The sequence below is a fragment of the Lycium barbarum genome, chromosome 4 (assembly GCF_019175385.1).
Source record: "Lycium barbarum isolate Lr01 chromosome 4, ASM1917538v2, whole genome shotgun sequence".
NCBI lineage: Eukaryota > Viridiplantae > Streptophyta > Magnoliopsida > Solanales > Solanaceae > Lycium > Lycium barbarum.
The window spans coordinates 146390036-146405531 of NC_083340.1; the positions used below are offsets into that span (position 1 = coordinate 146390036).

General features: G+C 34.0%; 1 protein-coding gene and 1 long non-coding RNA gene across 2 annotated transcripts; one reads left to right on the forward strand and one right to left on the reverse strand.

The window, feature by feature from the left end:
* Positions 1 to 740: 740 nt before the first annotated feature.
* On the reverse strand, positions 741 to 3024 carry LOC132638804 (uncharacterized). Its single transcript, XR_009581895.1, has 3 exons — positions 2822 to 3024; positions 1775 to 1899; positions 741 to 1070 (listed from the first exon to the last, which is right to left on the reverse strand). It is a non-coding gene; the product is annotated as an uncharacterized LOC132638804 (long non-coding RNA).
* Positions 3025 to 6375: 3351 nt separating this feature from the next.
* Positions 6376 to 12803, forward strand: LOC132636893 (lycopene epsilon cyclase, chloroplastic). Its single transcript, XM_060353965.1, has 11 exons — positions 6376 to 6857; positions 8760 to 8931; positions 9754 to 9889; positions 9986 to 10096; positions 10189 to 10291; positions 10656 to 10799; positions 10872 to 10979; positions 11066 to 11162; positions 11249 to 11374; positions 11465 to 11597; positions 12396 to 12803. Exons 1-11 carry the CDS (start codon positions 6582 to 6584, stop codon positions 12559 to 12561), a joined length of 1572 nt encoding a protein of 523 aa, XP_060209948.1. The 5' UTR covers positions 6376 to 6581; the 3' UTR covers positions 12562 to 12803.
* The last annotated feature ends 2693 nt before the right edge of the window (positions 12804 to 15496 follow it).

Consider the following 15496-nt stretch of genomic DNA (forward strand, 5'->3'; position numbering starts at 1 on the left):
AGACTTTTATGGCCAAACACCATAAAGTGAAAAAAATGAAGAAAAAAAAAGTTTCTGGAAAAAAGTGAATAATTCTCATGGCCAAACGGGTTTTTAAAGATGTATTTTTTCGCCAAATTAATATGAGAAATGTAGTTTTTAAATATATAAATTTTTATATTTAAGTATGGAGTTAATCTAATTCCCTATAGCTTCAAAGTTTTTACTTTCAAAAAACAAAAGATATCACATAAATTGGGATAACAGGATTAAAGCGTTTGGTCCGTCCTTTGCCGTATAAGGAAAAAATAATGGCGTAACAACTCCTTAAATTTGTCAATAAATTATATTTAAACACTTAAATTATGATTTATTTTAATTGAGTACATGAACACATCATAAAGTATATGTAGCACCCCCCCCCCCCTTTGGAAGGACACTATTACGAACAAAAGTCAATTTTACACTTACACCGTTTAGAAGGAACTTATGCCAAAAGATATTCACAAATATATTTAATAGCGGAAAAAGGCCCATGCGAAAAAATTTGAAAGTACGGCATTTTTTTTATTTATTATTATTATTATTATTATTATTATTATTATTATTTTTCATTGCGCTCTCCGAAAAATTTCTTAGATGAAATACAATAACAGAGTATCATTTTAAAATGGTAATTCCCTTCTCAAATAGTCAACACATTTAAGAAGCTTCGTTTTGAAATTTTATTTCCAAATCAACACCATTACGGGTCCATAATATGCACAAAACTCAAACTAGTGATTTTCACAAAACTATTATCATCCTTTGTACATAATTACAAGACAAAATACAAATTCAGTATATGACATGACTTGGGTTAAAAAAAACACACCCTAAAATAGCAAAATCAGTCATCAAGTTTAAGTTACAAGCACATGGTCTTGTTTTCCACAAGCCTTCAAAATTTCATACGTAAGTGCCACACATGTATCATGTACAAGTCCCCAAAAATTTATAAAAACTAGATGCATATGCAGATGTGATCTTCACAAGGGCTCCCAAAAAGTCTACTCCAATTGGCCATCTTCATACCTCATCTCGCGCATTACCTACGATAGAAAACAACTATCGCTAAGCATGAAGCTTAGTGGTGTATAAACTTTGGGCTTGGAGCCATTAAATTCTCCAATTCCATTGTTCGCTGTAGGTGGCTCAATAAGGTAACAATAAGCCCAAGTGAACAAGTATATCAAAGTATCGAATACAAACCTTGAAGAGTTTCAAAATATCAATACTAATATTCTAAGGCTCAAGTATCAAGAAAGCTTATAATTCAATTCAAGAGAATTTGTCAAATTACCAATTTCGCCCAATATGTACGTCATGCCATCACACCAAGCACAATTAATATCAAGACGGGCCGAAGCCCCGAAATCAAGAAGGACCGAAGCCCATATCAAGAAGGGTCGTCACCCAATATCAAGAGAATCAAGAACCATGTTGAAAGTGGCTTTCCACTCGTACTCGAAAATGGACGAAAATCCATCGTCAAGACGAAATGTAAATCCAAAGTCAAGATGGGCAAGATCCGAATCGAGGGGCATGCCAATATCGATGACTAGTCACCATAACAAGAAGGACAAAGTCCCAACAAGAATGTAAAATGATCAAGCAATTCGTACAAGTGGGCGATTTAGCAAAAATCTTGCAATACTTGAGACAATATAAGATGAAGAGTAAAGAAATAACTCATCAAGATACTTCAAAATTCCAGAAAAATAAAGATATTTTAAGTTCAAGTTTATACACAAACCTTGGCGTTTTACCACATAACAAGTTCTACCACAACTCGAGGAGTTCAAATCATCTACGCCATAGACCGACCAAAGTCCACTTCGTCAAAAAAATTCCTCTTAGCTTGTACAAGAGCATATATACCTTAAATACACAATCAAATATATACTTAAGTTCAAAAGTTCCAGCACATCACAACTAAACACGAAATCAACGAAAATCAGCCCAAACCATCAAAACAGAAATTCTGGACAGCGCTACTGTCTTGTATTGTTGCTCAGTTTCGAAGGGGTAAATGGAAAACCTGGACTTTGTGTCCTCAATGAAAGTTGTATATATATGTCTTAGGGTCTCATAGAAATTCGAATCACCCCTACAGCAATTTTGTACAAAAAGATATGCTCAAAATACTAACAGCAGTCCATGTAGAATGTTCAAAACAGAAATCTGGACAGCACCTCCCCCTGCACTTCATCACCCCTTTTCGGGTATCTAAAGGCAAAACTGGGTTTTACAGCCTTGATGAAAGTTTTAGGTCTATGAAATATCTTTCCAGAACATCTTGAATTACTCAAAACGGAGCAGTATACAAGGAGTTATGCTAAAAACACTAACAGCAGTCCCAATCCAAAAACGGGTTTGCAAAACAAAAATCTGGGCAGCAACTCCCTTGATATTCCAGCCCACAAAACAATTCAAAACAACCACCAACCAGTCCCAAAATATTATCATAAACAGCCACAAAAAAAAATCATATCAACTGCCCCAAAACATTATCACAAAACAGCCATAAAAATCATACAAAACAGCCCAGTATACGCTTTGTATACGATATTTTCATACACTTTATTCTCCCAATTTCGAAAACAGCAACGTATCAAAAACATCAACAATCATTATGCATCATAACTCAACCAATTCCACCCATCTAAATCCAACAAAACAGCCCCCCAATCCATAAATTGCAATAAGGCAACAAACAAGTTTATAACGCTATTTCATCCGTTCTAATCCGTTAAATCTCTAAACAAACTTGTTAACAATGAAAAGGAGACCTCAATCTTACCTTAAGTATGCATCAACCAAGTCACCACTCTCCTTCTTAGCTGATTTTTGGCTCAAAATGAAGGCAGTGCAACGCACAACACTTTTCTCTTCACGAGCTTCGGAATTCGGGGCTCCGATTTTGGTCAAATCTTGTTTTTTTTTGTCTCTACTCTCTTCTCTCTCTTTCTCTAATATTTTGGAAGTTCCTAGATGTAAAATGATCAGCAATTTACTGAATTTTCCAGATATGTTAACATTAATGGGCCTCATGGGCCGAAATGTAAATGCTTGGGTTGGGTCTCAAGTTGCTGTTCCGCCAGCCCAACTTGCATCGTCCATATCTCCTTATCCAGATGTCACCTATAAGCCCATAATATATGGTTGGAAAGTTATTTCAATTATCTACAACTTTCATTTTATGAGTTTTCCCAAATTCCCAAATTCGGATGAGGTTACGACCTCCCGAAGTCAGGTCACCCGAAACATAACTAAATTTTTTATTTTTTTTCTTCTAAAAAATTTGAGGTGTTACTTTCAAAAAAGAAAATTTTGGGGTGTTACAGTATATGTCTATTAGATATTTTCGGTAGCAATTTTGAGAAAATCTTTCTGTGTGTTCTCAAGTGTCCATTACGTAGATAAATTAACCACTTAAAATGTGTCTCCTTCTTTATATCAACATAGAATTGTTTGTATAACTAATTTGAGGTTTGGTTTGCCATATTGGCCCTGTAAGGAAATATTTAATGTCAGAATTAAGTTGCGCGTACAACTAACTAGGGTGTTAACCGATCAATAACCCAACCGTAAAATATGTCTATTTATTTGTTAGCCGATTTATCGGATTAACGGTTGGGGAATAGTTTAAAATTTTCTAGTAAAGGCTTAACGATCCAGGGTGTGGTTTACTCATTTTCCTTATCATTTTAGCCGTTAACCTGCTAAGAATTATAACATTAATATCGGAAAAGGGCCTAAAATACCCTTGAACTATTGAATTTGGTGTAAAAATACCCTCCATCCACCTTTGGCGCCTAAAATACCCTTGATGTTAAACTTTGGGGCCTAAAATACTCTTATTTTTAATGGACCCATTTCATTTATTATGTGGCACCCTTTGATTGGTTGACAATTTAGTTAACTTAAACTAATTAATCTCCCCATCTAACCCGATCCAACAAATAAAACCCGACCCGCCCCAATTAAATCCCCATTCCACCATATAAAAAAAAACATACAAACCCAGCTCATTACAAACCATATATAAAAAAAAAACCACGAACCCATTCCATTACAAATCGTGAATTGTGGTGCTTCAATTATGATGGTTCATTTTTTATCTAAATTATTTATAATTTTCGGAATTTCACTCTGCATATCAACTGTATTCTTGGCCGGCCTTGTTATTTATGTGACTCTGATATATATATATATATATATATATATATATTATCTGATGATACCGCATCACCCAAAATTATGTGAATTTCCAGTTCCATGACTTTTATCTTCATCTTCTGTTACTGCTTATGATGAGTTGTGATATTGTGAAGCCAATTACCATACCCGTGTACCATATGGAGTAAGGTTTTAGTAAACGTTATGAATATGGACATTACTGAGCTTAACATGTCAAAATTTGAGTAGAAATTATGGTTTGTTCTCTTTGAGTTCACGATTTGTAATGAAATGGGTTCGTGAATTTTTTTGATATGGTTTGTAATGACTTGGGTTTGTATGTTTTTTTTTGATACGGTGAAATGGGGATTTAATTGGGGCGGGTCGAATTTTATTTGTTGGATCGGATTAAATGGGGGATTAATTAGTTTAAGTTAATTAAATTGTCAACCAATCAAAAGGTGCCACATAATAAATGAAATGGGTCCGTTAAAAATAAGGGTATTTTAGTCCCCAAAGGTTAACATCGGGGGTATTTTAGGCCCCAAAGGTTAACGTCAAGGGTATTTTAGGCTCCAAAGGTGGATGGAGGGTATTTTTGCAGCAAATTCAATAGTTCAAGGGTATTTTAGGCCCTTTTCCGCATTAATATTTATACCAGTATGTTTCTAAACTTCTAGTTGCATTCTGGTTTCTAGACTTGAAATATATGGTTGTTTTAAAGAAAGTGCAAAGGGTATGTGCTCGATGTCTAAGATTTTGTCAACTTTGATCTATGTTGCTTGATGCTCTAATACGCTCCACGAACTATTGACTTGCATCAAATTTTATTAATCAAGTATCGCAACATGTGTAAAGTTGATCAAATTGAGAATTTCTAGCGATTGATGTTCAAGTGTTCTTCTTGCTGCATATGCTTGCATGCACTATTACCTTTTTCTTACTCTCTTGTGAGACAAAATTTGATTACAGTTTTTAATGTTCCATTTCAGGTTAGAAGTATGTTGATATACTTTGTTGATTAACAAATAAATCAGTGATAACCGCTAAATCCAACCGATACCTTATTGGAGTTGGAGGTTAGTGGATTAGTATATTTAAAATCGTTAAGTCCAAATATCTAAAGGCAAACAACACATTCATGAGTAAGAAATTCACGAAAAATTATTTTTCATTAATAATTTTCACATAATAATCATCTCATTACTAAAGAAGATACACTTATGAATTAATATATGTAAATTCCCTTCATTATAAATTCATACGTAGAGCGGATTTAGAGTGTTAGGTGGGGGTTTGCGGGAACCCACCGACTTTTACGGGAATTTTATATTTGTATTGAGAAATATAGTAATAAGTACATCTATATAAATTATGATTTGAAAACCCATTAACAAAATGTGTTGTTGATCGAGTAGTAGAAATGAACTACTCCTATTAATTTTTTAATTTGAGATGGATACGAACCCACAAACTTCACATTCTAATCCGTCTCCGACTCAGCCAACATGTCAACCAATCACCCAAGGATTAAAAGTGACGGTCAACAATTGAACAACGTGCATTTAATGCATCAAGTTTATGACAGATATTTATGTAGGTCCCTAGATGTACGCAAATATACTCATTTATTATAAAAAAAAAATTAAAAATTAAATATGTCCTTGAAGTATTTAATTGAGTAAATATTTTCTTAGTTAATAATTTAGTTTACATTATTTTTAATTTAATTGGAGCCCTCCAATTAACCCTGTTAGCTAATTAATAAATGAAGAAGAACTAAATATGAGAAATTGAACACATGTGACATAACTTATGAAAGAACCGGGCCTTATATTTGGAACAATATTTCAAACTTCCAAAAAATTTCCAACTATTTGGTTAAAAATATTTAAAACTGAATTAAAAAAAAAATTAAAAAGCACTTTTTAAAAAAAAAAAACAAATGCCAGTGTTGACAAATTTGAATTTTTTCCTAGAGATCTTCAAAAAATCAGACACAAAAATTGAGACTAACAAAAAAATAATTCAAAAAAAAAAAAAAGCGTCCTGAACTATTGTCATAACGAAATAACTCCAGCAAATCACATCCATCCACGTCTCCTTTTGAGAAATGACAGTTGAACACATCATCAAAAAACTTCCCTCCTCCCTATCTATAACTTATTCTCTTTGTTTTCTACTCTTGTCCATCCAAAAAACAAGCAAAACTCACAAAATCCACTTTAAATTTAGTTTCAATTCTTGCAAAATTTCTTCAAGATTTTTCAATTTTCAAACACCCTTTAAACCAAAAGACTGAATGAAAATCTCATATTTTGAACAATCTTGAAAAAAAAAGGAGCTAGAGAAAGAGTGTATATATACACTTACACTAAAAAATGGAATGTGTTGGAGTTCAAAATTTTGCTGCAATGGCAGTTTTTACGTGTCCGAGATTCAAATCATTAGGAAGAAGGAGAATTATGCCAAGAAAAAAGCAAAATTTATGGCCTATAAATATGCAAGTGAAGTGTAGCAGTAGTAGTGGAAGTGTAGTTGTTAAAGAAGATTTTGCTGATGAAGAGGATTATATAAAAGGTGGTGGTTCACAACTTGTTTTTGTACAAATGCAGCAGAAAAAAGACATGGATCAGCAGTCTAAGCTTTCTGATAAGGTGATTTTCTTGATCCCCGTATTTAAAATAATTTAAGTTATATACACTGAAAGTGTAAATTTTCGTTTTAATTCTAACATGTGATAGGAGGTTAATTAACATTTTCACTAGGTTTCTAGGAAATTCTTATTAGATATTTACGTGTAATTAGCTTATAAGTGACCTGATTGTGTAAATGTCTTTTATACCATCAATGCGAAAGACTTAAACTTTATTTTAAAATGGATTTAACTTATATACATTTATTTACAGTACGTATCAGTGTATTTTAACATGTTGTAGCAGGCTACCTGCCTTATTCACCAAGCTATTACAATAACAACAACAACATACCCAGTATAATCCCACTAGGTGATGTCTCTGGAGGGTAGAGTGTACGCAGACCTTACCCCTACCTTGAAAGGTAGAGAGATTGTTTCTGATAGACCCTCGGCTCAAGAAAAGATGAGAGGCAAATAAAAGGCAACAGTAATAAAAGGCAGTAGCAATAAAAGGCAGTGACAACAACCAGATAATAAGATAAACAAAATGAAAGAAACAAGCAGGTAGCTCAAGAGAACTAAGAATTGGCAGATGTACAAAGCTAGTACTACTCCTGGTACAATAAAGAAATCCGCGCGGTCGACTAACCCTCTACCCTGATACTCGACCTCCACACCCTCCTATCAAGGTCATGTCCTTGGTAAGATGACGTTGCGCCATATCTTGCCTAATTACCTCTCCCCAAGACTTCTTAGACCTACCTCTCCCTCTCCTCAGACCCACCACCCCCAACCTCTCACAGCTCCTCACTGGAGCCTCTACGCATCTCCTCTGCATATGTTCGAACCAACGCAACCTCCCTTCATGCAACTTATCCTCCATAGGAGCGACACCCACCTTTTCCCGAATCACTTCATTCTTAATCTTATATCTCTTGGTGAGCCCACACATCCATCTCAGCATCCTCATTTGTGCAACCTTCGTCTTCTGGATATGAGCTTTCTTAACTGGCCAGCACTCCGCCGTATAAGGCTATTGATCCTACTTATTATGGATGGTTACTGTAGTTAATTTTTTAGGTGACCCATAGTGTAATTATTTTAGATTGTCTTGTATATATAGAAGTTAAAGTTTTTACTTAACATATATAATGATGGAGTAAAGCGAATCATCTTTGTTAAAGTACATCTTTGCATTTAATCCATATTTGGCATTTTCATGTACTATTACTGCTGATACAACTTACAAGTATTGGATTATGACCAAGATAAACAATTGGATTCCAGCGGAAACAGAAAATTTGAGAATAAATTTTGAGGAATCCTACAAATTCATGGCCATGTCATGTTAATAGATAGAATATATAGTTTCTTTTTATCAGGATCAGAGTTTAACTAACTTAGACTTATTCATGAAGAATAGATGGTAATTTGAACAAATGATAGGCTTCTAAGGAAAGGAATAGGAGTTGGGACTGAAGGAGTTGGTAATAGTCTTGGGTCTTGCTTCACAACTTGGAGGGTATTTTTATGACACATGTCTATGTTCTATATTAGTTTATTAAGATTCTATGTTACTTTCGTGGAGAATTCAGAAAGAAAAAAAAAAGCGTTGAACTTCTTAAAGCTTCAGACATATTATAAATGTAGGAGTTGTGAAGAGAGAAGTTAGTGGAAATGTTCTTACAGATAATGTCAAAAATATTCCATATTGTGAAGATTGCAGCTGATCACTAAACTATTTCCAAATTACCAAACATTGAAATTCCATGTGAGTTAGAGTTTTTATATAATATGAAAGAAATGAAGAAGCTGGAAAGTTACCATACAGCAACAACCATTGAGCAATTTGCTTTTACCTATCATGCTGTGGCGAATTATATTGCAATGTGCTTGTTCATCATACTATCTCAGCTTGCAGTTGCGACAAATATCAGCTGGAAAAACTGTACTGGACTTAGTGGTTATTGGCTGCGGTCCTGCTGGTCTTGCTCTTGCCGCGGAGTCAGCTAAATTAGGGTTGAACGTTGGGCTCGTTGGGCCTGATCTTCCTTTCACAAATAACTATGGTGTTTGGGAGGACGAGTTCAAAGGTATTAATCCTTATTTTGTTTTTTTATGAATAATCTTTTCGTCTACCTCCTTTCGAGAAACAGGACATGTTAATTTCTGGACCTTAATCAAGACTTTGCATGTTGGATTATCATTGGCTTATTACTGAGAGATTTCTTTCAAATTTAGTAATTTCATGTACCGTTTCTTGAATGGCCGTTATGGTAGAATATTCATGTGGGACTTTTGGATTTTACACATGTGATACGTGTTCCTTCTATTTCTTCACGTAAAGATCTTTGCATCGTAATGCCTATTATGTCGACTTGGACTTTCATAAGTGAAGCAAAACAAAGCATTCATAATAAAGGTGTTTACTGAGAAGCGCGTTGAGATACATTGGACTTTTACATTCTTCCTTTAGCAATTTATCAACTTGGGATTCCTAGAGATTGTTTATTCTCAGACATAATTTGATCCTTTATCTTAATCTGATTTAACATGATAGACCCTCACGTTTAACTATCGTTAATAGTAAATATTAAAAAGGGTTATAGAAAACAAAGTATGATTATAATCACAAGAAAATGTGTACACAAGTGAAATTTGAATATTTGTGATTTATTTTTGTAGTTCAGAGAGTGGAAAACATTATCATTGTTCCCGAGGTATCTCAAAACAAGTCACAGGGTATCAATTGTTCAAGGACAGGAAGATTTGATATTTGAGGAATCAATTTAAACTAATTATATGCATGAGCATTGGATCTGTCATTATCGGTTTTGAGGTTCATGATACTCAACTAGTCTTCCACTGCAAAATTGATGTTTAGGATATAGACTTATACCTTTTTTTTTTTTCAGATCTTGGGCTCCAAGCCTGCATTGAACATGTTTGGAGGGATACAATTGTATATCTTGACGATGATGATCCTATTCTTATTGGCCGTGCTTATGGAAGAGTTAGTCGCCATTTACTGCACGAGGAGTTACTCAAAAGGTTAAATTCACTTAACTTGTTCCATCAATTTATTAATTTACAATTGTTTCATCATTTTATTTTCTTTAAAGGTGTAATTCACATTAATCTTCCTAGGTGTGTGGAGGCAGGTGTTTTATATCTTAACTCGAAAGTGGATAGGATTGTTGAGGGCACAAGTGGCCACAGTCTTGTAGAGTGCGAGGGTGACATTGTGATTCCATGCAGGTATAGTTTGTCTGCTTGTACAAATTGTCACTTTTCAGACTTGAAATTTATAACTAGTTCCTTGTTTTGAAGTTTCTAACTTATGATAACAGGTTTGTCACTGTCGCGTCTGGAGCAGCCTCGGGGAAATTCTTGCAATATGAGTTGGGAGGTCCAAGAGTTTCTGTTCAAACAGCTTATGGAGTGGAGGTTGAGGTAGAGAAATATCATCTAAGCTAGAGCATTTCTGAAGTTTTTCATGTTATGCACCAGAAGAACATTAAATGGTACTATTAGTGTATTGCATTGTGTAACCATATCATCTAAAAACTTAAGTGTTGGAGAGATTGCACATTTATTTACTTAATAATGTTTCATCACGCCCCCTCACAAGTTCATGTGAACAAATTGTGCCTGCTTATTTTTTTGGCCTCCCCTCACAAATTTTTGCGATCTAACAAATTGGTGCTCGTCTCGGATATATGCATTCAATTTGACTATTTCGTTTCTGTTGTAAACTTAGAATCAGATTTACTATTCTGCATTTCCCAATTATCATTTTCTGTTTTCCAAATTTTAGGTCGATAACAATCCATATGACCCCAGCCTGATGGTTTTCATGGATTATAGAGACTATGTCACACACGACGCTCAATCTTTAGAAGCTAAATATCCAACATTTCTCTATGCCATGCCCATGTCTCCAACACGAGTCTTTTTCGAGGTTAGTTTATGATATCATGCTCCACACTTTACTACTTGGCGATGTGTAATTAATAAAAGTATCTATCTGCAGGAAACTTGTTTGGCTTCAAAAGATGCAATGCCATTTGATCTGTTAAAGAAAAAACTGATGTTACGATTGAACACACTAGGCGTAAGAATTAAAGAAATTTACGAGGAGGTAATCCAATCTATCTTTTAGTAGACGCAGTTATTGTTTTAAGTCTGGAGAATGACAGCCAATGACGTTAGTGAAATTATATGCAGGAATGGTCTTACATACCGGTTGGTGGATCCTTGCCAAATACAGAACAAAAAACACTTGCATTTGGTGCTGCTGCTAGCATGGTTCATCCAGCCACAGGTAATAAGAGAATAAAAGTACATTACTCTTAATGTGCTTTTCTTTAAATGCAATGCTTTTGAAACTTCCTCTACTGCATTAAACAGGTTATTCAGTTGTTAGATCACTGTCCGAAGCTCCAAAATGCGCCTCTGTACTTGCAAATATTTTACGACAAAATAATATCAAGGACATGCTTACCAGTCCAAGTACTCCAAGTATTTCAACTCAAGGTACATGTTATCCAACTTTAATGTTGTTGATTGCATCAATAGTATCTTAAACCTTTATGGACTCAGCAAGTAGCTCATCTTATTTTTCAGCTTGGAACACCCTTTGGCCACAAGAACGAAAACGACAAAGATCATTTTTCCTATTTGGATTAGCACTCATATTACAGCTGGATATTGAGGGAATAAGGTCATTTTTCCGCGCATTCTTCCGTGTGCCAAAATGGTATGGCTTGATCTTTGCTCCATCGCCCCGTTATCTTCGACTATGTTGCTCAGCTCTTCAAAATGTGACCTGGTGCATGCTGGATCCTCCAAAGTGCATTTTTGGAGGATCCGACATGGGTGCAGTAACATTTTTGGAGAGTCTGAGCAGCATAGATCTTCAATGATATGTTCAAGAATGAGTTTAAATTCTATACGCTAATAACTGATATACAAACCTGATAAGCTAATAGATAACTATATGTAACTGTTCAAGTTATGCCTCTTTCTGCTCCATCGACAAACAGAAGTAACTAATACTAAGTTAAATGGTTGAGAAACTCAACGCCACTATTCTTGAAAAACTTGGAGCTGGGCCTCCTTTTCGCACTATTACGGTTATGAAAATAATGGTCAAAAATTGAATTAATAGTCAGCTGCATTACACATTTCCACGCTAATAAGTTGGATCATCTGTAACATAGAAAATAAGGAAGGCAACATCCTACAACAGTTTAAAATGCACTAATAGTGTAAAAGTTCTTTAGACTGTCAGTGTATATAAGTTAAATCTTTTCGAATATGACACTTCCGGTTTGAATAGTGAGAATGTTGTAATTTCACTACTAATGAGAAATCAGATCACTCGAAAGATAAATAAGGTAACCATTCATAACAAGTTGGATCACTAACATAGCAAATAAGGAACGCAACATCCTACTAGCAGATTAAAATACACTAATAGCATAAAAATTCTTTAAACTGTCAGTGTATGTAAGTCGCATCTTTCAGTACTTAACGAGAAGTGTTATTCTTTCAGGATGTGGCAGGGATTTCTTGGTTCAAGTCTTTCCTCAGCAGACCTCATGTTATTTGCCTTCTACATGTTTATCATTGCACCAAATGACATGAGAAAAGGCCTAATCAGACATCTTTTATCTGATCCAACTGGTGCAACAATGATAAGAACTTATCTTACATTTTAAAGTAATTCTTCCAACAATAGTTCTTGAATCTGTTCTCTTTCAGAACAGAGGCCCCTCATCACTTGAGATTCAGAAGAGAAATCGCGACGAGGCCTTGTATATAACACTTTCACTAGGTTAATATGCTTAAATAAGTTGCACAGTTTCAATTTTATATCTGCTTCTTTTTGTCCAGATGTATCGATCCATTGAACTCTGTTTAGCATCAATAAATGAGTGATGGTTTTACTGATTGTGGATAAGTTTATATGTAACTCATAGACACATGTCTTGCATTCATTGCGCTTCCTATAAGCATTGAGTGTGGATAAGTTTTTTGTCAACATCGACTCTACAAGAATACTTATATTCCCTCAGTCACTAACTTCTTTAAGTTTGACCATTATACTGATGTTGAATATTCTAATTCTAGAAGGAGAGTGACATGTTCTAAACTACCATTTTATATCAACTTTAAACATCAAACTTTAAATATCTAACTTATGAAAAAAATATATTCTAGAGCTACATTGTATTGACGCACCAATTAATTTGTATGCATGAAGATGCTAATCATTGAATATTATATTACGGGATGCTTGCATTCTTGTTAATATTTGTATCCTTTTGGATAACCTTATTTTAAGTTTAGTTGCATTCCCAGGAATAAAATCTAGCAACAACCTAATAACAAGAGGAAGATGAAAAAAAAAAAAAAAAAAGAAGAAGAAAGGAAAAGAACAAAAAAAGAAAAAAAAGAGGCGGATGTAGCATTCGTTACCAGATTCATATTAACTCAGTACTTTTGCATATGTATAAAAATTTACTAAAATTGCAACAAATACTAGATATAAACGTATAACTTTAAAAATATAATGGGTTCAATACTAAAAACGTTAAATGTTAAACCCATAAAATGTAAATTCTGGATCCGCTAGTACCGTAATGAGGGTCAATGTTGTAAAGGCATATGAGGTCATAGTAATAATGCTCTCCAGTAGGTAAATATATGCTCAGATTTAATGGTCTTGTAAATGTAGTTTTGTTTAATTTAATGCTAGCATATATGCTTTCTGATTAATTTACTGCAAGTATTTGAGCTTTACTGTGAGCTTTTGGAACATAATACTGCTGACTATCTGTTTTTTTTTTATTTTTTATTGGTGGTCTTTCATATATGTCTGTCGAACTTTTACCCCTTGTCTTCCATATATTTATATTAAGGAGAAGAACTTAGTTTTTTCTAATTAATAAGGAGTTTTACCGCGTGTAAGGTCAGGTCACCAAAAAATATTTATATGTAGTACTCTTTAGAATATAGAATTTATAATCTTGAAAATAGGACGCTATCTACTACAATATGTAAATATGATCTAATTAATAACGTAAAATTTCCTTAATACTCAAACATGTTTTCTTGAGGCAATTGAGCCAACCTTTAGGGAAGCAGGGCTGTTTAAATTCTTGAAAGGACTTAAACACATATATACTGACATGCAAATAATTTTTACATATTAGTGTAATTTAACATGTTACGTAGCATATGATTTACTTTATTTTTCATCACTAAATATGCAGATATATTTCAGGAGACTGAATAGCATAAAAATTTGTTTACATAATGTCAATTTATAGAAATGAAACTCTCATGAAATGATTGAATCTGTAATCACTAATGAAAACATTTTGAATTAATCACTATAAATTAACACTTAAATGAGTTTGGTAAGTCTTCCCACCGTGCAATAAACTGAATCATGCCCCCTGAACAATTTTAAAAAGGGCAAAGGGTCAAATTTACCCTCCAAGTATGATTTGTAGTTTAAATTTGTCTTTCGTCAAATTTTGGGATCAAATTTGCCCTCTCTGTTAGGATATTTGATAAATTTACCCTTATATGAATGGAAGTATGACTTTGAGCCCGTTTGGATTGACTTATAAGTTGGCTTATAAGCTGTTTTCAGCTTTTTTGAGTGTTTGGCTGACCAGCTTAAAGTCATTTTATACTTAAAATAAGCTCAAAAAAATAATTGGACCCATTTGACTTAGTTTATCTAAAGCAGCTTATAAGCTGAAAACAGCTTATAAGCCAAAAAAAAAAAGTTGGACTACCCCAACTTATTTTTTTCAGCTTATAAGCTGCAAACAGCTTTAAGCTGTAAGCCAATCCAAACGGGCTCTTTGACTCCACAACACAAATAAATTGGCCACGTCAAATCCACGTAAACTCCCAATCCCAATTATTTTAACCCATAACCCGTTTCCCAATTATTTTTACTTGTAAGCTCCCACGTAAGCTCTTTGAGTGGGAATTTAATTTTAATTTTTAACAATGTATGCAAACTGTGAATTAGAAAATGATTTGCAATGCTTGAATCAATTAGGCGTCACATACTTGAAGAACTCAGAAATTTCATTAACGAGCTCCAACAACTCATCAACCTTAGATATTAGCCGAAGCAACAACATTGAATCCAACATGTTTCCTAATTGCTTGTCAAATTATTTATTACTTGGAGGGTAAATTTGACCCTTTGCCCTTTTAAAAAAATTAAATTTATTCCTAAACAATTTGAAAAGGTCCCAATATATACTCCTATGTGTGAGATCAAATGTTATGAGAAAATTTCTTGTCTGTTCATTTCATCATCTATGTTCCGGTACATATACAAAATCATAGGACAAAAGGAATAAAAAGAAAGATGCTTCTGTTCCCACTGACTGTCCCACTGTCCTATGTCACTATCACTAATTATTCCTTACAATGTATAAAAAGGCATAATAGGAAAATTATGTACCATATTTACTAGGTATAGGATCTGAATAAAATAAAGGCCTGCTTTGTGAGAGTGGGCTGTTGTGAGCTGAGTATTTGAGCTTTCTGAATAATGTGTTGTCTGTTGTGTGAAAAGGCCCAATACTTGCCAAAGACCCAATACCTTTTGAAAGCCCAATC